The following is a 21,891-nucleotide window of genomic DNA, read 5'->3' on the forward strand; positions in this document are numbered from 1 at the left end:
ACCAGGACAACTGGTTCTATGCAGGCTGCTTCCATGTCTGGGAAAGGGGCCCAGGGCCACTTTGCTCATCTACCTTCAACCCATTTTATTAAATGAGAAGTTTGGAATAACAGATGCCTTCACAATTCTCCATCTCTGGCAGACTCCATTTCTTTAATGAAAACATCACTGCTGGGTATTTATCATCTGTCATATATTTCAATATATGTAATATAAGATTCAGACTCAGGCCACTATTTCTTTACTTGCTTGTAGGAGGAAGGCAGTGTGATGGGGTACCAGAGGAGGGTACTTTCCAGGAGACTAGAGTACTAGCTAGAATAGAGGGCGGACAGGTCAAAATGTGTGTGTTGCCAGCGAGGGCGTGGCAGTGAACATCTTGAAGGGAGGACCCTGTCTGGACACCAAGAGTAAATGGGCTTTCTCTTCACCAAGTCAGAACGCAGACTAAACAACTGGGTCAAAATCATTCAACCAGGGCTCGTGACCACTCAGCAACAAGCTCTCTGCCGTTTTCCTAAGTGATACACTAGAGTAGAGGGCAGGCACGTGGAAAGGACACATCTGATGAACGTCCTATACAATCTCCATGAAGGATACCAACAGTCCTGAGGTTTTTTACTTCGAAGTGGTAAAATTAATATGAAATAAAACTCTGGATGACCAGCTTCCAGAGCTCAATCAGGTGCCTAAAGGATTGTACAAGTCCAAACAAGTCATCTTGAGAGGCTGGTGGTGCAGCAGTGGCCCAGAGAGGGAACTGGGTCTGCTGTCCTTAAAGTACAGGCCACAGATATGGGGACTGGGATTGGCGCTCTTAGATTGATCACCTCCTCCAGAGGTCTGGTCAATCTATCCATACCTTCATCAGCTCAGGCACAAGAGGCTACCGGTACAAAGAAGAGTTCTGGAACTCAAAGCCACTTTGCTGCTGGTCCGTCCCCAGGCAACACGCACTATCGAAGAGCAGCAGGCCCAAACTAGAGATTCCAGGATGATCTGTGCTTTCAGTAAACTATGCTCTGAGGGTCTGAGTGTCAGCCACCACGTACACAGCTGTGGTACCTACCAGGCCTCAAAACTCAAACCACTGCATTTCAAAGTTCCTTCCTTCTACCTCTAAGACATCTAAAACTTAAGAGTAACTATTTAACTATAAGATATGCAAAAGCCTTTTGAAATATCCTGAATAGGCAAGATAAAGAATTTCGGTTAGTTACACTGAACAACTTCTGGATAGAAGGGATGCTCAATTTTACATCAGCAACAAGTAGGATTTCTCTTCTCTTGGATGTTCATGGATCGAGGCCAATTTCTACCAGATATCAACAACATATGTAAAAGGACTTGGAAAAACCCCTAAAGTACCACTCACATGAACTTTAAAAACTTATGAATTAAAAAAAATTTTGTAAACACCCAGATCAAAAGGTCCTTACCAACAATCTGTTAAACGAGGGATTACCAAATCTTTTCTGTAAGGGGCCAGATAGTAAACGTCACCTAAAGGCAAAACTGACAATACTACAGGCAGTTTTTTCTAATGAAAGAAAACAAATTTCCACAATTCTTTTATTGATAAAATTCAAAATAAATAATGAGTACAATTCTTTTGGTAATAAAGGTCCAAGGAGACAAGTGGAATTTTTTGCAAGGGGGAAACGGGGATAACATTTCACTTAATTGGGATTCAGTGTTCCGCATTATCAAACTGATTGCAGTGTTTACATGTACGAAGTATTCTTAGCTCACAATACAAAAACAGGCAGCTCACCCCAAACTTGGCAATGCCTGTGCTAAACCAATGCAGGAGACCCAGGTTCAATCCCTGGGTTAGGAAGGTCCCCTGGAGGAGGGCATGGCAACCCACTCCAGTATTCTTGCCTGGAAAATCCTATGGACAGATGAGCCTGGCAAGTTACAGTCCACAGGCTCCCAAAGAGCGAGACATGACTGAGGATGCACGCATGTGCTTAAATCAGAGTCTAGGGGTGGGGCCAGGAATCTGCATTCTACATGCTCCCCAGATGATTCTGGTGATGGGTCTCAACAATTAAACAATATCCAAAGTTCTTCCTGTCTAAAACTAAAGGATCTCTGGTTTTATGGTAGGAGGAGAACCCAATTCTGCTATGTACAAGCTGTTTGACTTTCTCTTCCAATCTGAATGATTCACCCTCAATAGGAGGATGTCACCCTCCTTGGCTTACCCTTAAGGAGTTGTTGGAGGATTAAATGAGATGATCCAAGAAGTGTTATTGGTAAACTAGGTCTTGGAAACCAAGGACGTGCCAATTCTGTTTAGCTTTGTGTCTGCAGGAGGAGACTAATAAAAGTGGGGAACACATTACATGCATGATCCCCAACACACCACTGCCTGACTGGCTCCTGCTTATCCTCTCATTACTCAAAATGTGTCCCCAACACCTAAAAGCCCAGATTTCTTTCAGCCTTGCCAGATGTGATGTGCTAACCCAATCTAGGGAAGTAGATGTTTGACTCCTCCCCTCCCTTCTCCACCCCATCCCCATGAAAATCCAGAGAGCCTCTGATCCTGCCCACCCACCTCAGTATCTTCAACTAGGAAGCTGTCCAGTCTTCAAACTTTCACATAGGGTAGCACCATTTCAAAACCAGGGAAGAAAAAGCTTTTCCTCACTGTACCTTACAAGTAAGGGTTCTTCAGGGGAGGCAGTAGAGATTAAGGATGGAGTTTGAAGTTTGGCTGTGATAACATCTTTATGCCTGGATTTCCTATGTTTATATAAGGTTAATAATAGTACCTGCCTCACAATGCTGCTGTGGGGGTACTAAATTAATCGATTTGTGTAATCCACTCAGAACTATACCAGGCATAGATGGGTGCTATATAAACATTAATTATTATTGTTCTGTAAACTCTATAGAAGCACAAAGTTGTACCTCACTGTACCCCAATATCTGAGAAATAAAACTATCACATACTGAGCACCTGAGGGCCAGATCAGGCCAGTTTTGTCACTGACTTATTAAATAGGATTAGTCCCATTTTACAGGTGAGGAAACCAAGAATCAAAGAGGTAGGTTAAGTTAACCTGCCTGAGATCCCAGGGGCAGGTAAATTTATCTTCCTTCTGTGGCAGGAGGAATTTAAACTCAGGCCTGTGTGGTTCTACTACCCACCTTCCCAGTGAAGCCCTTAGGCTCAAAACTGCCATCAGCAGCAACAATCCCGTAACAAAACGTAACTGAGCATGACCATACAGAACTCATGCTCAATTTTCTGCTCCTGGATCCCTGGTAGGCTTGCACAAACTGGAGTTAATATCAGGCTACTTGAACCCAATTAGGCAGTAAGTCAGTCTGGAAAACATCATGCGATGTATTCCAAAGGTCAAAGTTAAACCCGGCTTCCTGGGCAGCCTTGGCCGGCCACTGCCATGAAAGCTAGTCTCCATGCAGACGTGTACCAGAGTTTAACCAGGGAGGTGCTTAACCAGCATGGGTATCAGCTTTAAAGTCTCAGAGAGATGCTGGCGACGCGGATGACTTGCCTGGCTCCGCAGTCAACAGCCGAAGAAAGGCAGTTGGAAACAGATAACACTGACTTTTTAAAAACCAAGCCTCATTCCCTACTCTTCTCGGTTTAGGATTACATTTACTACTGTAGCCGCCCTCCCGCGGGCAAAAATAAAAGGGGGAGAAGCCGAGGAAGAGCAAGGGCCTCCCCTAGCAGCCAGCAGGGCGCTGCAACACCCACCTGAACACGGAGCGCGACCTACCTTCCCGGAGAGCCCAGCCCCGAGGGCGTTTCCCCAACGCATCAACTCGTCCCTCCCGGGTAAGCGGCTGCTGTCCTTGGCTCCAGTCAGGGCCGCTAGAGTCGCGTCCGCATCGCCGCCCGCCCCCACAACCCTCCAAACAAACCTCGTATTTAATTTCTCCCCCTACCCTCCTATCAGTTCCGCCGTTCGTCTTTAGGGCCACACTGAACTACCTCTAAAACGCCTGCCGGAGGAAGGACGAAATACTGGAGAGAAGGGGGGCGGGGGAGGCAGGGAGCGCGCTGGGGGGTGGGGGGAGCACTCGCAAGGAGGATCGTCGCCCTCCCAGAGCAACGGCCGCCGCGACGCTCCAGAAGAGCCTCAGGCCGTTGGCAACGGGAGGGAAGACCCCACATCGGGGCCCAGAGCACAACTGGGGGTCCCCGCAGCCCGTTCCCCTTGCTGCTTCCACGTCCCGGGCCGTCGGGGCGATGGCGCAAGTCTGCGCCCCCCCCCCCCCGCCCCACAGCGACAACAGCCACGGTGACAAAATGGCAGCCCGGCGCCCGGCAGCCCTGCCACAGGCGCGCAGGGCCCTGGCGGCCGCCCCTGGCCCCCAGGAACGCCTCGGCGCCCTTCGGGTTCGGTCTCCGGCGGGCCTGGCCGTTAAAAATACAATAATAAGAAAACACCTCGAGCTCCAAACCAGCTCGGGAAGCTAAAAGGCCCGCCCGAGGGCCAGCCCGGCGCGCCCGCGGCCCGGCTCGCGCGCACGAGGCCCGGCCGCCCCGTCGCCCGGCCGCCGGCCCGCGCCCCGCGCCGCATGGAGCCCGGCGCCCGCATTCGGAGCCCCGCGCTCGGCGCCAGCCGCGCCATGGGGGAGGGGCGGGGCGGGCCGCGCGAGACCCGGGAAACATGGCTGCTCGTCCTATTTCGGCGTCGCGGCGTGGCCACCAGCCCCCGGATCAGAGTTGGGAGAGGCTCCCAAGGTGGGTGTGATGAGGGTCCCGGGGGGAGCAGGGCGGGGAGGGGTGCAGGGGGCGCTCTCCGGGAGCTATTTATTTTAAGAATGTTTAAAAAAACGAGCCCCTCCTCCCCCACCCCTTTTGTCCCTCATTAGCTAGCTTTCTCCCCCTCCTCCCCAAACGGGCAGAAAGTGCCCCCTCCACCCCCACCCCCGCCTCAAGGCAGGGGGCAGGCGAGTGGGCCGGGAGGCGAGGGGGCGAAGCGTGAGAAATCGCTCCCAGATCGGCGCGGCGCGTTCCCCTCCCCCAGCACACACTCGGGAAGTTTAAAGAGCCGGTTCGACCCGCTTTCGATCTCGCTCCCAGTTGGCCAGCAGCGGGGGGTAGGGTTGGCCGCCTGAACCGCGCCTCCACACCCTCCCGCCGCGACCCCGGCCCCCTACTTGGCGCCCTTCCCCCTCCACACGGGGGGCTTCCGGAAAGTACGCGGGAAGCCCGCGGCTCCGGCCCCCTCCCCCATCACCACACCCAGCCCCCCAATCCTCTGGCTCGGGGTCCAGGCTGGGATGAAACTGGCCAGAGAAACGCAAACCGCCGGCAAATTGTTCGTGGAAACTCCAGCGTCCTCCGGCGGGCAACCCCTCCCCTCCCTCCGCCACCCCCTCCCCGCCCTGCGCGCCATAAGGCACTGCACGTCTACAGTCCACAGCTGCGTTATGATGCGGGGGGGGTGGGGGGGCGCACAAAAAGGATCTTGTTTTCAAAAGTCTCACTCAGGTTTGGGGGAGGAACTAGAGAAAAGAGGAAGCAAGGCCTGCCTCCGCCAGGGATTTGGGTTTTAACGGGTTGGAGGGGCGACAGGTCAGCGCACAGTGCTCCCCAAACTCCCAACTCTGTGGAACCCTGGCCACCGGGGCTGGGGTGAGGGTGTCCACCCGCCCGCGCTCCGCTGTCCCGGAGGGGCCACCAGAGGAGTCAGCCAGCGTCTCCGCCCCAGACCCGGGGTCTCCTCCGCTGAGCCTCCAACTCACATAAAACAGTGTTTGAAAGCGAGAGGGAGACAGAAATAAAAACGGGCGTCCGAGTAACCCACCGTCACCTTTCCCCTCCTTGGGGGTGAGCTTTCGCCCGAGCCTCCCAGTTCCCATCCGTGTAAGTTTCCTCCGGCTGTACTCCCGCTGCTGCCCAATCAATAACGGCGACGGGAAGGCAAACTCCCATCCCCGAGCTGCGTGTCTGCTATGCCCGCATAAATCTGGACCCAGCCAATACCCACCACGGGCACCAGCTCTGGGCAGCTCGCGTCCTGACAAAGTTTCCCGGGCCCATTTATTAATCGGGCGCCGAATGGCTGCCAAGGAGCCCACCCTAGAGAAAGACGGGCCGGGGGGCGTCAAGGCTCAAAGGCTGGCATCTTAGGGAGGCCGGAAGGAGCAGAGGCGAGGGGGGACCGGGACGTAGCCTTTGGGTAACTTGCAGTAGCGATCGCGCGAGGTGGGGAGGCGCGGGGATTATCTGTGCCTTTGCACGTTCGAAAATCCCTCCCCCCCTTCTTTCCATTTATCCTCCCTTCGGAAGGAAAGGAAGAAACATCAGCATCTGGCCCGAAGGTGGGGTGGAAAGAGTGAGGGAGACAGAGGAGGAGAGGAAGGGAGGCAGAGAAAGGGAGGGAGGGAGAGAAAGGGCGCGTTCACGAACACTACAAAGTTACAAATATGGCTCCCCCGTCTCTCGCCTCATCACTGCAAAGAAATGAAGACGCACTTTAAACTCGAGCCATTCCCAACTCCGCTGCAGCCCCCTCCCCACGCGCTCTCCCCAGGGGCCTCGGCCCACATTTATCAGAAACTAAACCGGACTCGCGAAGCCCAAAACTTATTGTGTGTGTGCGAGAGAGAGAGAGAGAGAAAGGGAGGGGGAAGGCGCGGGAGGGGGGCGGAAGGGGGGATTCATTTATAAAATATAAAACCCCCTTTTTTTGTTGTTAAATCCAGGAGGCAGCCCCTCTCCTCCTCCTCCCTCGTTAATCTTTCCCCCAGACGGAGTCACGGGAGCAGAGAGCTCAGAGGGTTATTTTGCCTCATTCTCTCCGACCCAAACGCGTGCGCCCGCTGGCCCCCGATGGGTGCACACTCGCACGCACACTCTCGCACCCACATTCGCACACGCGGGAGCACACGCACAGGTAGTCACACACCAAGGGCAGCGGCGGCGGCAGCCGGAACATGCTTGGATGGCATTGCAACCCCCCAACCTTGCAATTCATTTGCAGTCCGACCCCCAAACCCACATCTCCCGGGCGCCCCCCCTCAAAAAAAAAGTGCCTCCCCCTAACGCGCACACACACAAAGTAGGAGAATGGACCGACAGAGATATTTTTGGCAAATGCTCACATCAGAGGGCGTCCTGTTCCGCAGCTCTAAATGAATCCGTTTGTCCATGTCCATCTCTCGCGCTCTCTCTCTGCAGAGGCTCCCGCGCCGGCGGAATTCAATCAATAAACCCCGAACCCACGGCCGCGCGTTTTAGGACTTTGAAGGCTCAACCAGCTCCGCTCGGTTCTCGAGCCCCCAGCACCCGCGGCGCACACTAACCTGATCACCGTGGAGGCGGGATCGGCGGCCTCGCGAATGAGTAGCAGCAGCGTTAGCCAATCGCCGCCGCCGATCTCCGGGCAACAGCGAATGGTGGTGGAGGCGGGGGGGGAAGGGACCAATGGGCGGGCTGCGCAGCCGGCCAGGGAGGCTCAGCCATTTGGTTGTGGTGCCGGAGACGGACCCCTTTAGATTTCGGGGCGGCTGAGGAGCGCGGCGGCAGCTCGGTCGCTGAGCGAGGGGGGTGGGCGGAATGGCGGGGGAAGGGAAGGCGACTGTGCCTGGAGGGCCGAGCCGCCCGGCCTCGCCAGCCCGCCGCCGCCTCAGCTTTTGGCCGGGGGCGGGGCCGCAGGTGCGTTACACGAAAGGGCGGGGTGCGGCCGGAGGGGCCGGGGGTAGGGGTCCTAGCCGGGCCGTGGGCTTCGCCCCGGGTCTGTCCGCGCCGCACGACTGGGCTGTGGAAAGAGGCAGGCGGCGAGAGGTCTGGGGGCCGCGGACTGCTCGGCGGGCGGGCCGATGAAAGGCCTGGAAAAAGGGGGGAGGGGTCAAGGGTGCAGTTGGGGGAGGGGCTGGTCATTTTCTGGGTCCAGAGGGCCGAGCTAGCGGAGCGAGGCTGCTACCCCCCATCTCTTCCGCGGGTTCCCACCCCGGGTCTGCGGCTCACAATCCGCGCGACCCTTCGCCTCCCTCCTCGTCGTAGTCCAGCCGTGACCATCGCAGCCTCTTGAATACAAAAGTAAATAAGCAAGATGCGTCCACCTTTGGATGACTTAACTCGCGGTCTAGACCCTCTACTTAAAGGGGCATTTCAGTTTGTTGTCATATAAGGTCAGCTTGGAAGGAGTGATCTGGAGGCACCGGCAGTCTTGTTTAGTCAATAAATGAGTGAAGACCATGGACTAAGAATTGATGCTGAATATTCTGAGTATTTTAAAAATGGAAAAGAAAGGTGCTAGTAAGTCTGGTTTTCTGGACCAAACATTATTTATGGGCTTTATTGACCTAGTGAAAGAAAACGGCGCAGTTTTTCATTGTCCACCTGAGTCATTTGGTTCAATTTGGACTGCCAAGGAGGCTCTATTTGGAGCATTTTCTCCAGGTTTTACGGTTTGCTTGCTTTGGGGTTTTTGAATCACAGTTGTTGTAAGAGATCTTAAAGCCTTAATTCCCATCTGGTTACCAACTTACTGTGGCCAGTTCTAGAACTTTTATTGTGTACTAAGTTGGCTGCCTATGTCTGTTAACAGATCACAGGGACTGCTGTCAACAGGACAAATACATCTCCACACAATTATTTTTCGATTCTTTTATTTCTACACGTCTACACTCTTCCTCATGTACTCCAAGGTAGTTCTTTTGGATACATTGTATTTATTTTTCAGAGACATGGGTTCAAGGGATAGATAAACCAATATGTATGTGTGTTGCAAGTTTGAAATATTTTTACGTAACTCTTATATAGTTATATTCTTGAACATATAAAATTTAGGAGGAAATAAAAAGTGACAGAATGTAAATAAAAGGCACATATAGAATGCCTACACCAGGGAAGGTACTGTAACTTTGAAATTGTAACCTGATGGATTGCAAATGTGAAATCCTGCAACTAGGCATTTTACTCAGTAAGTTCTTTCAGGTAAAATATTAAGTGAAATTTGAAAAGGGGTCATGTTTACTTTTTGAGTAACTGGGAGATGCAAAATAAAACTGGGAAGCCATTGTCTTATTTCATCTGGGTATAAGTATTATGGGATGTTTTACTTGACTCGTTGGCAGATGTCAGTCATCAGTTTTGTTAATCTTATTGACATCCATTTGTGTAGTTGGGATTTATCGTTTTAAAATATATTGGTTTCATTATAAAACATAGAGGGACCCCAAATTACCTCTGTTTGCCAGAGTCAGTTGTTATTTCTGGATATGGTATTTAAGGTTGCTTGAATACAGAGCTCTTCATCACAAACACATTATGCTGACATGATACACAGAATCTATGTAACACAAGAGTCCTGAAGTTTGTTCTCTCTGGTGGTAAATGCTCATCTTCAATTTAAAATTTTAACTGCAGCTAAGTCCACCCCACTACCAATGTGATATGAATGAGACTGTATCTTTCCAGAGAAGTAATCCTTTAAAAGTCAACCAATCAAATGCAGAGCTACCCACCATCCAGCTCTGCTAAACAAACAAATAGCTCACTCTAACATACAAAGACTGGAGAAGATGACTTGGGAGCCCAAACCTCTGTTAAAAAGAGTGTACAGTACCAAATCAGAATTGAAAAAGTTATGACTTGATTACTACTCAAAATATTAAACTTATAACAGCTTTTGTACTGGTTTTAGAAAATTGAAGGCTTTACTGGATGTCAGTCATTACAGAAGTTAAAATATCCAAAAAGTGTATTTAGCCAATTGAATACTTCCAACATACTTTGAAAGAAGAGATTTCTCTCTCACTCACAAATAGATTTGTTTGTAGTTTATTTCTCAGAAAATTTTAGTGATTTTGATTTTTTTTACCAAAAAGAAATAATATAGCTCAGCCAAAGGTGAGCCATTTGCCCCAGGCTACTTAACCAAACATCAAAACAAAACACCACCACCACTGCCCTTATAGTCCCTGTTTTACGGAGTTGTTTCTTAAATTGGACTTCATTGCATATTATAGGAAATAAATGTTCCCTTAATGGCTCTGAATATCAGACACAGTGAGAAGAGAAGCCCCATATCAAGGAATGTAGCTGAATTTTGGAGTGAGAAAATGAGTTCCTAACTCTTGAATGATTCTACAATGGGAGTTATGAAAGATACAGAGTTTGTAACTTCTGGAACTGGATTTGATTCACATTGAGAAGAATAAATGATATACAATTCAAAAGTTTGAGCCCCTAGGGAGAAAGATGGCCTTCAAGTAAGGAAAGATAACTTCCTGCCTTCCAGAACAGGAAGAATATTTTCCTTCAAGAACCATTCCCAACAAATGAGCAATCTTATTCTCTAAGAGGTATGAGCAATGAGTGTCCTTAGCCTCGATACATTTTGAAAAGTACTATTTTATAAGTAACCCGCGTTGATGCTGCTGCCATTTTAACTCATTTACCCTTGCCTGGCCTCTAAAAATGAAGACCCTCTGGTTAGCATCCTTTTAGGAGTCAAGTTAAGGTATTCACAGTTCAGCTTCTTGCTCTTCAGCCTGCATCACATACACTGGAACCTGGCCATAGTACTTTTTCACCTACATCATGGTTTCGCTGCCTGGACCCCAAAAGACTATGATATGGAAAGACTCCAGCTTAGTTATGTTCTCTTTTGTCTTTCTATATAAATAGCTTTTACAAATGCAGATTATTTTTCCCCTTTTTTTAGAAATGTAAATTATTCTTTTGAAATTCATGGTAACAAATGTGAAGGCTATTGCATTCTGATTTGAATAGCAAAGGCATGTTGAGGTTCAGGATCTAAAAAGGTAAACATTCTTAATTCTTTTGCTTAATAAAGCATTGGATGATTTTATCGTTCAAATTATTGAATTTCAGAATTACTGAATTTTTTTAAATTATTGACACCTAATCATTGTGTTGGTTATGGAGAAAAAGCACTGTCATTATGCGATATACAATGAAAATAGTCATTATATGTGATTTTTAAAATAGTAAAAATCACAAAAGCAGCTTAAAGGTAGTTTATTTTGAAAAGAAAAAAAAAACCTATCACCTATATACTTGTTAGGATATTCTAGGATACTCACTAGAAATTTTGTGAGTCTGTTTCTTTAATATACTTATTAAAGGTAGTTTGGGAGTAGCAATAAGGAAAGTTTGTTTACCATTCACTGAGAAGAAAACCATAGCTATAGGCTCTTATTTTTAGTATTAAATATGGCTATAAAAGGGCTTCCCTGTGGCTTAGAGGTAAAGAATCTGCCTGCCAGTGGAGGAGACCTGGGTTCGATCCCTGGGTTGGGCAGATCCCTGGAGAAGGGAATGGCCTAGAGAATCCCATGGACAGAGGAGCCTGGTGGGCTACAGTCCATGGGGTCGCAAAGAGTCAGCCTGGGCTTACTGACTAAACAACAACAATGCCGTGAGAAAAGAAAAAAGAAAGATGCCTTAAAGGCAAATGACAGAATGAAGAGCCACAGAACAAGGCTGAGGGCAGCAGAGGCTGAAAAAATGAAAATGCATTTAGAATCTACTAATTCATCTTAATCTATATGGGGTTGAAGTTATCTCTGAAGAGTACTGAAGTCTATTAAGAGGGAAGAAGTAGAGAACAGATTTTCTTAAGAACTTTTAATATATTTACTATCTGCAAATAGTCTATAAGTTTAAGCCTGCCTGGTAAAGTTGTCCTCTCAGCTTACCTACTTTGTAATGGCAGTTATTTTTATATAAAAGTAATTATTTAAAAATGTATATTCGATAAATCTTCTTAGAGATCAATATAATGCACTCCAAGAAATTAGTAATTTTAAAGTTATTTCATGGAAACATTAGGTCCTCAGAAGAGTATACCTACCTATAACCTGAACTTATTCTGAAATTCTGAATTGTAACAACTTGAATATAAAAATTACATATCACTGGACCTCACCAAGAGTCATATGAGGATTTTTACCCAGCAGAGGAACACTGTCATCTGAAATCATTTTGTATGCCTTCTTGTGTAGGAGAATTATGTCACTTCTACATATGTTTATTCAAAGATAACTTGCCTAAGGGTGACAAATACTTTTCACAAGGCTGGACCAACTCATGACGTCTATATTCATGTTCATGGGGAGAAGCAGAATTATAGATGAGGCAGAATAGCAGGTAAATAACAACCATGTTGATCACGGTGTGGCAGCATTTTTTTATAATAGCTAAATAAACAGAATATGTTCACATATCCAGGGAAAAGTCTAGGAGAGTATGCACCAGAACATGTTTAAAACTTTTTACAGAGGTTCTCTGTGGGTGATGAGGTTACATTGGTTTTTGTTCCTGTCTATATAATTTCTAAGGTTTTCAGTTGATAAGTGAATTTTGCAAGAAGAAAACATTTTAAATAGGAAATATAGCAGATTTCGGGGATGTTTGTGCTGGTAGGAATTCTTGGTTGCAGACAATAGAAACTTTCCCTGACTGAACAAGCAGTAGGCAATTTTTTCTATCACGTAGCCAAAGACTGAGGTAGAGGAAAAGAGCAGTATCTGGAGCATTTAACGTGGTACTCTAGGTACAGTCTTCAGACGACCCCCATAGCTCAGAAGTCAGCTCTAGCCTGTGGACTCCACACCCCTCCACTGCTGTGAATGATTTTTCACAAGCATTCATTTTTGTGTCACACCTTCAAGGTCCAAAGCCCTGGGCAGGACCATTTGCAGATGCCCCAGCTATCAGAGGAAAAGATGATCTGCCCCCTGTAGCTTCTACAGGGCTGCCTGCCATCTATTTAAGAATCCTGCCCAAAGAGTATACTGATGCTAGATGACCAACAGCAAAATCCACTGAAATGTTCTGATTAAATAATACTGTGAAGGTTTCCTAAAGATCCAAATTAGCCTTGTCTGAGCTCCTCCCCTGCTCACTACTATTTACCAGGAAGAGACTTGCTATGGTCTGATTGTTTGTGCACCTTCCCCTACAATTCATATGTTGAAATCCTAATCCCCAAAGTGTTGGTCTTAAGAGGTGGGGCCTCCTCTCACAGGAGGTGACTAAATCATAAGCCCTCATGATTGAGATTTGTGCCCTTATTAAAGAGGCCCCATAGTGAGAAGTCTGCAACCTGGAAGACAGACTTCACCCAACCATGCTGGCACCTGACCTTGTACTCCTAGCCTCCAGAACTGTTAAAGAGAAACACATTTCTTTTAATTTATAAACCACCCAACCTGTAGTATTTTGTTAAAGCAACCCAAAGAGACCAAGACAAGATTGCATCACCTATCTAGGATTAACCTAAAACAGAGCTAATAGCTGAACTCTAATTTTCTTTCAAATGCTTTCCTCTCCAAACCTGAGGCCACAAGAAACAATGTGATGTCAACGAAATACTTAACAAAGCTGAGCTGGTAATAACTAAGACTTTGAGAAGAAGGATCTGCAGTAGAGATAATTGATTTTAAGTCACAAAGAATTTAGTCCTAAGGGCTATGCTAAAGATAGACATAATCTACAAGTCATACGTCATGAGTAAATGCAGAGATCTCTAGATATCAGGTGATATAAGATCATGAGTAGTGATGTTTTTACTGCTGATGGATTTCTATCTACTGTGAACGTATGTTCAGGCTCAGGTGCAGAACTAAGCTGATCAGTATGAGATTTGTAGTAAAAATTTATTTGAAATAGGCAAGTGGTCACAGGCTAAATAAGGGTTCACAATAGGATGCAGTCACTTTAAGGACAATTTTGAAGAAAAAATGCTGATGGTAAAAGAAATGCAAAAACCACAAACACATCAAAGAGGCCCACGTTCCTGGGAACAAAAAGGAAGGTCGGAAAGGATCTGCTTATAGAAAACATATTAATCTTGGGATGCTGTCCTTTTTCCTCTTGCCCCCCATCATCTCAGGTCACTTAGCTTAGATTGCTTTTCAGCTGGAAAAAGCAAATGATACCCTGGCAAGGACTCTGCACAACCTTATAGGAATTCAACTGTTTTATTTTTACAACTATTAAAGCATGGTTTAACTGTTACATGAATAGACATTCCTTATAAATGGCAGTAACTTCTCTCCAGAGATGCAGTGCTCAAGATTCTATTTATTGACAGACTAAATGCTCTTCATGATCAAGTGCTTCACTTATTAGAACTTAACTCTTTCTCAGACACTTTATTAATAATACAAACCATGGCAGACAGCTAATTATTCAGGCAAATCCATTTCCTCTTCTTCCTGGACATAAAGCTTGACTGTGCCTCCCAGCTGCCCTTGTTACATTGAGCCATATATCTGAGTTCTAGCCAGTAGAGAGTGAGTAGAAGCAATGTTTGCCACTTTGAGGGATGAAATCTTGAATGCATGCTGCCTGAGGTGGAAGTGACAGAGTGACTAGAAGCCATGTGTTGTTCATGAAGGTGGAACCTCTCATCTGCCTGGGTCTCCTTGGAGAGCCATTCTACCAACCTATGCACTTGCTCATCAAGAGACAGAGTGTGACCAAGTTAGAGACTTTATGGTACTGTGCTGTTCCACGTTTGTTTATTTGTTACTGAAGCCTCGGCTAACTAATACACGAATAAAACTTTTTTTCAGTCTTAGTTTTTGATTCATTTATAATTTTGTAGATCAGCTGTAAATTTTAGATATTATTATTGTATTTGTGATATATCTTTGAATTAGAGGTTCTAAAGTACCATAAAAGAGAAATAAAATAGCTATATTGTTGACTCTTGAACAATATGAGTTTGAACTGTGTAGGTCCACTAACACGCAGATTTAAAAAAATAAAGGCAGTAGAACACAACCAAGATTGGTTGAATCCATGGATGCAGAGGGAAAGCTTCAGAGGCCAACACTGGGACTCAAGCATCCTCAGATTTTGGTATCTGCAGTGGGTCCTAGACCCAATCCCCCATGAATCTCCAAGGATGACTGTATAAAGAAACAAGTACTTAATGAAGAAAAGATCATTGTAAGGGAGTCTGTATAAATGACATGCAATTTTATCTTTCCCCCCAAAATTTAGTGCTTAGCTCACAGTAGGTATAAAATAAATATGTTCTTTCATCAAGCAATGACCTCTCTTCCAAGCTCCAGACTGACATTTCAGTTGCCCAAGGGACATTTTTCAAGTTTCCTACAGGATCATCCACAGAACATTGCTATAACTAAAATGATCTTCCCTGTTAGCCTCTGCCTGCTTTGAGTGAGTGAAAGTTGCTCAGTTGTGTCTGACTGTAACTGTATGGACCATACAGTCCATGGAATTCTCCAGGCCAGAATACTGGAGTGGGTAGCTGTTTCCTTCTCCAGGGGATCTTCCCAACCCAGGGATCAAACCTAGGTCTCCCACACTGCAGGTGGATTCTTTACCAACTGAGCTATCAGGGAAGCCCCATTCTGCCTGCTTTGCCTCTACCAAAATACTATCATGTTCCTCACTCTCCTGTTTTTATTAGGGCACCTTTCGAATTGTCCTCTGTTGACTCACACAGCCAAATGGTTGCTTCATCTTCTAAGTTTTATTTCCCAAATATCTTTCCTCCTTTCAGCCCACTTTCTCCATTCTGTCCAAGAGTACTCAAACCAGCTCCAATTGACCCTATATGACAGTATCTCCCAGGCTTTTAGTTTTCTGACCAATAATATTAAAAAAAAATGTTTAAGGACCAATATATGATTGCCAACTTTTAATTTCACCAAATAAGAACATTAAAAACTTCCTTTTTATGGCTGGATAATATTCATATATAAATATATCACATTTATGTGTATCACATATAGTAATATTTATAAATAAGTATATATCGTAATTTATCCATTCATATACTGACAGTTTGTTTCCATGTCTTTACTGTAAATAATGCTGCAATGAACATGAGGATTTATCATATATTTTCTATAGACTATGTTTTGAATAGTAGAATAGAGAGGGCTAATTTCCAAATATAGGAAAGTCTTTTACCTTAAATAAATTAAATTTTATGCAAATCATGACATTCTCCAAGATTTTCTACTCAGGTAGTTAGAAACTTCTGTGGACCAGCACTGGCCCTGAGGTCCTGATATCCTCCCATGACCAGATGAGTATTTCTGAGCTCTAGTCACAGTGTTCCTTCCATCAACAGTAGCCTCTTTGGTTCCAGGTGGCTTACACCCCATAAACTAGCATTTAGTCCCCCCATGAGAAGACCCCACACTACCTTCCCATTGTTATCTCTAATTTCTAGACAAATCAGATCCTCTGCTATTCCCCTCCTTTCTACCTTTGATGTGACTCCCTTTGTATCAGTTTGATGTGATGCGCCCTTTCCTTTTAACCCTTACCGAAGTCCTACCCAAAATTTAAGATCAATTTTGATAGCACTGCATTATGAAACCTTTTATGATCCCCCCAAACAAATAAGATCTTTCCTTCCTTGAGCTTTTTTAACACTACAAAGGTTACCAAGAGACCACCTACTCCCATGTACTATGTTCAATTACCCCTCCCACAGTAACTCTGTGAAGGTAAGAATGTTTGACACATTTGGAGAATCTGACATAATGGAGGGGTAACAAAAATGTGTCAAACATTATATATATTTACATGTATCTGGAACTTCCCAGGTGGTGCTAGTGGTAAAGAATCTGTCTGCCAATGCAAGAGATATAATGAGACACAAGTTTGATCCCTAGGTCAAGAAGATGCCCTGGAGGAGGGCATGGTAACCCACTGAAGTATTCTTGCCTGGAGAAATCCATGGACAGAGGAGCCTGGCGGGCTGCAGTTCAAAGGGTCAAAAAGAGTTGGACACAACTGAAGCAACTTAGCACAGCATACACACAGACACACACACAGACACGGCTAAATAATGTTTCAAGCATAGTTGGCAATCTACTTTAAAAAGTTTCTTTGAAACATTTTAATCAGTGGTCCCCAATCTTTTTGGCACCAGGGACTGATTTAATATAAAACTATTTTTCCATGGGGGTGGGGGGAGGATGGTTTTGGGATGATTCAAGGGTATTACACTTATTGCATGCTTTATTTCTATTATTGTTACATCAGCTTCATTTCAGATCATCAGGCATTAGATCCCAGAGATCAGGGACCCTTGATTTAAATAACTTTGATCTTCAATGTCACATAAATAGCAATAGGGTATTGGAGAACCAAAGATGGCTAAGCAACTTCTTTATTCTTTCCAACATGAGGGAAACAAAAATAAATTCTTGTTTCTATGACCATAACACAGAAGCTTTTCTACTATAAAATTTTTATTTTAGATTCCTACTCAGGAATTGTCTTTTATTTTAGGCTCCTACCCAGCGATTGAACTGTCTTAAAAGACAGTTTGTAGGAGAGATGGGAATTACAGAGCTCTCTAACTCTAATTTTGTGTCTCTGCCAGTTTTAATGAAGGTATACAATATTTGTTCCTTTGGGTTTTACATTCATCAAAAAGCAAGACAGCATGATACAACAAAGCTCAAATACCTGAAACCACAACATTTCTAGAAGAAAATAGGGGTAAACTCCTTGACACTAATTTTCACCGTGATTTTTTGGATTTGATACCAAAAGCACAGGCAACAAAATTATAAATAAATGGGTAAGCCTACATCAAATTAAAAAACTTCTGCACAGCAAAAGATACTATCACGAAGTGAAAAATCAGCCTATAGTATGGGAGAAATTTTCTGCACCTCATGTATCTGGTAAGGGGTTAATAGTCAAAATATATAAACAATAATTCCATAATAACAAAAAAAGAATCCAATGAACAAAATGTATAGAGAAACTGACAGACTTTTTTTTTCTGAAGACGACATACAAATGGTCAACAGGTACCTGAAAAGGTGCTCAGCATCACTAATTATCAGGGAAATACAAATCAAAACCTCAGTGGTCTATCATCTCACACTTATTAAAATGTCTTTGATCAGAAATACAAGAGACAACAAGTGTTGTCAAGGATTTGGAGAAAAGGGAACACTCGTGTACTGCTGGTGAGGATGTGCATTGGCGCACCTGCTACAGAAGACAGTATGGAGTTTCCTCAAAAGATGAAAAATAGGATATCATATGATCCAGAAATTTTACTTCTGGGTATACAGCTGAAGGGAAACAATCGCTACCTGGAAAAGCTATCTGCACCTCCATGCCCACTGCAGCACTGTTTACAATAGCCAAGATACAGAACCAGCCCAAGTGTACACTGATGGATGAGTGCACTGCAGCAACATGGTTCGACCTTGAGAGCATTATCCTAAATGAAAGAAGTCAGAGCAATAGACACACTGTGTAATCTCACTTTTAAATGAAATCTTAAGAAACTGAACTCATAGGTGCAGAGAACAGACTGATGTTGCCAGAGATGGCGGATAGCAGGTGGAGAAAATGGGAAAAGGCAGTTTTTTACCTTTGGGTACAAACTTCCAGTTATAAGTCCTGGGGATGCAATGTACAGCATGATGACCAAAGTTGACAATACTGTGTTGTACGTTTAAAAGCTGCTAAGAGAGTAGGTCTTAAAAGTTCTCATAACATGCAAACAAACAAAACTATTTGTGGTGATGGATGTTAGTTAGCTGAACTTACTGTGGTAGTCATTTAGCAACACATACACATATCAAAGCATCATGTTCCGCACCTACAACCAAGGGAATCTGTTTTAGCACTTGTACTATTGTGTTCTATCTTTGACCTAAGAAATGTAACTTTTTGTCTGTAATGCTCTATAAATATGAAAATCAATATGCAAATGTTTTTGTTTCACTCCAATTTTATGAATAGAAAATTTAGGAAAGATTAGAATGAATATATTTTATTAAGCTATTAATTATTTTAAGGGAGGGATGAAAATAAAGGCAAGAACTCTAAACTTGTAAGACTTTCAGTTTGGAATTTGAATTTGAGTGGCAGCAGTTAATAAGAGGATCTTTATGCTTAGCCTTTCTCTGTGGTTACAGATGAGAAAAATATAAATGTTCCTTGAATTCATTCCCTTTACAAAAATGAATCTCCTGATTTCCAGCTCTGGTAGTGATTGAGTACCTGGTATCTGACTCACCTGCCTGCTGTAAAAGTTAGATGAATGGTATAAAACAATGATTGATGACACTCGACAGCTGCCAAGGCAGAAGAAGGAAGCACTTGAGGTCAGCTTCATGTCCTTCCTACCCCAGGGATGGAGAGCCCAAGCAGAGAACAGGAGTGTCTTGGGGCACAGGAAAAGAGGTCAAACTTCAGACCTGCTAACCCAGATGGGTTTGGAGGGCAAGGTACCTTAGAGAAGGGAGCTGCAGAGAAGAAGCCCTCCAAAACTGCATACAAATTTCCCTCAGTTACTTGGCTCACTGTTGAGATGTGAAGAGCAAGCAATACTCTAGACTCTAGGAGACCTAGCAGAGAACAATTTCTGGGAGGCTGAGAGCTGAACAGAGATTTCAGAGGTTTCACAATATGGGGAGACATGAAAGGTTTAGTTCAGTTCAGTCACGTAGTCATGTCCAATTCTACGACCCTATGGACTACAGCACGCCAGGCTTCCTTATCCTGCACTATCTCCCAGAGTTTGCTCAAATTCATGTCCATTGAGTCAGTGATGCCATCCAACCATCTCATCCTCTGTGACCCCCCTTCTCCTCTTGCCCTCAACCTTTCCCACCATCAGGGTCTTTTCCCATGAGTTGGCTCTTCCCATCAGGTGGCCAAAGTACTGAAGCTTCAGCTTCAGCATCAGCCCTTTCAATAAATATTCAGGACTAATTTCCTTTAGGATTGATTGGTTTGATCTCCTTGCAGTCCAAGGGACTCCCAAGTTCAAAAGCATCAATTCTTTGGCACTCAGCCTTCTTTATGGTCCAACTCTCACATTCGTACATGACTACTGAAAAAAACATAGATTTGACTAGATGGACCTTTGAAAGCAAAGTGATGTCTCTGCTTTTTAATATGCTGTCTAGGTTGGTCATAGCTTTTCTTTCAAGGAGCAAGTGTCTTTTAATTTCATGCTGCAGTCATCATCCACAGTGATTTTGGAGCCTAAGAAAATAAAATCTGTCACTGTTTCCATTTTTTTCCCTATCTACTTGCTGTGGGACCAGATGCCATAAACTTTGTCTTTTGAATGTTGAATTTAAAGACAGTTTTTTCCCTCTACTCTTTCACCTTCATCAAGAGGCTCTTTAGTTCTTCTTTCCTTTCTGCCATTACCATGGTATCACCTACACATCTGAGGTCATTGATATTTCTCCCGGTAATCTTAATTCCAGCTTGTGAGTCATCCCGCCTGCATTTTGCATGATGTACTCACTTCATGGCAAACACATGGGGAAACAATGGAAACAGTGAGAGACTTTGTTTTCCTGGGCTCCAAAATCACTGCAGATGGTGAATGAAATTAACAGATGCTTGCTCCTTGGAAGAAAAGCTATGACCAACCTAGACAGGATATTAAAAAGCAGAAACATTACTTTGCTGACAAAGGTCCATCTAGTTAAAGCTATGGTTTTTCCAGTAGTCATGTATGGATGTGAGAGTTGGACTATAAAGAAAGCTAAGTGCCAAAGAATTGGTGCTTTTGAACTATGGTGTTGGAGAAGACTCTTGAGAGTCCCTTGGACTGCAAGGAGATCCAATTAGTCTATCCTAAAGGAAATCAGTCTTGAATATTCATTGGAAGGACTGATGCTAAAGCTGAAACTCCAGTACTTTGGACACCTGATGCAAAGAACTGACTCACTGGAAAAGACCTTGATGCTGGGAAAGATTGAAGGCAGGAGGAAAAGGGGATGACAGAGGATGAGATGGTTGGATGGCATCACCGACTCAATGGACATGAGTTTGAGCAAGCTCCAGGAGTTGGTGATAGACAGGGAATCCTGGTCTGCTGCAGTCCATGGGGTTGCAAAGAGTTGGCCATGACTGAGCAACTGATCTGAACTGAACTGAACTCTGTATATAAGTTAAATAAGCAGGATGACAATATACACCCTTGTTGTACTCCTTTCCCAATTTTGAACCAGTCTGTTGTTCCATGTCTAGTTCTAACTGTTGCTTCTTGACCTGCATACAGGTTTCTCCGGAGGCAGGTACGGTAGTCTGCTATTCTCATCTCTTTAAGAATTTTCCACAGTTTGTTGTGATCCACACAACCAAAGGCTTTAGTGTCGAATTTTCCAGGCAAGAATACTGGAAGTAATACTGGAAGTAGGGGTGCTGTTTCCTACTCCAGGAGGTTTTCTTGACCCAGGGATTGAATCTGCATCTCTTATACCTCCTGCACTGGCAGGTGGATTCATTACCACTAGTGCCACCTGGGAAGCCCTGTAGAATGCATAAAGCTTTACAAATTCCTCCACACTGATGAAGACCCCCGAAAGGCTACACCCTAGCATTAAGGACCATGAACTAGCAGTGTTACCCACAGGAGTAAGGACTAGACTTAAATAGATACTTGTTTCCAGAACAAGATTCAACCTTAGAGGAAAACAGTATAATCTAGAACCTCTTCATTTTGTTAACCACTGTATTAACTAGTGGATACAGACACACAGAGATACATGCCCAATCCCTGAATGTGCAGAGGAAAAAAAAACCACACACAAATCATCATGAGATAAAGCAATAAAAGAAGCAGACCCAGAGATGATTCATAAATTAGAGTTATCAGACAAAAACTTCAAAATAGCTATACTTAGTATGTTAAATAAATTGGAGGAAAAGGTGAACAAAACTGATAAAAAGAGCACTTCAGTAGAGAATTTAAATCTAGGAAAAGAATCAAATGGGCATTTAGAAATGCAAGTTGAAACATCTGCAATTAAGAGCTAATTGAATGGTTACAGTATGAGTCTGGATTCAAATATAGTCATATAAAATATTTAAACTGAAGACAGAAAGAAAAAGTATTGAAAAAGAACAAAGTATTACAGAGATTTGGATCA

General features: G+C 44.5%; 1 protein-coding gene and 2 long non-coding RNA genes across 4 annotated transcripts in view; 2 read left to right on the forward strand and 1 right to left on the reverse strand.

Moving 5' to 3' along the window:
* ANP32A (acidic nuclear phosphoprotein 32 family member A) overlaps window positions 1-7,638 on the reverse strand; it is a 38,519-nt gene extending 30,881 nt beyond the window's left edge. Inside the window, exon 1 of one of the 2 annotated variants that reach the window (XM_069595520.1) lies at window positions 7,102-7,638. In XM_069595520.1, the coding sequence (XP_069451621.1) occupies window positions 7,102-7,155 (54 nt within the window). In that variant the 5' untranslated portion in view covers window positions 7,156-7,638. Of the gene's footprint in view, window positions 1-3,761; window positions 4,599-7,101 lie in introns of those variants that run through there. The other variant, XM_069595521.1, reaches the window with a different exon arrangement.
* Window positions 3,414-21,891, forward strand: part of LOC138443339 (uncharacterized) — a 52,235-nt gene continuing 33,757 nt past the window's right edge. Inside the window, exon 1 of the long non-coding RNA XR_011258084.1 lies at window positions 3,414-3,820. This is a non-coding gene — a long non-coding RNA (uncharacterized lncRNA). The remainder of the gene's footprint in view (window positions 3,821-21,891) is intronic.
* LOC138443338 (uncharacterized) lies at window positions 4,269-11,407 on the forward strand. The gene is made up of 2 exons (XR_011258082.1): window positions 4,269-4,732; window positions 7,178-11,407. It is a non-coding gene; the product is annotated as an uncharacterized lncRNA (long non-coding RNA).

This window comes from Ovis canadensis, chromosome 7 (genome assembly GCF_042477335.2).
Source record: "Ovis canadensis isolate MfBH-ARS-UI-01 breed Bighorn chromosome 7, ARS-UI_OviCan_v2, whole genome shotgun sequence".
In the NCBI taxonomy this organism is placed as follows: domain Eukaryota; kingdom Metazoa; phylum Chordata; class Mammalia; order Artiodactyla; family Bovidae; genus Ovis; species Ovis canadensis.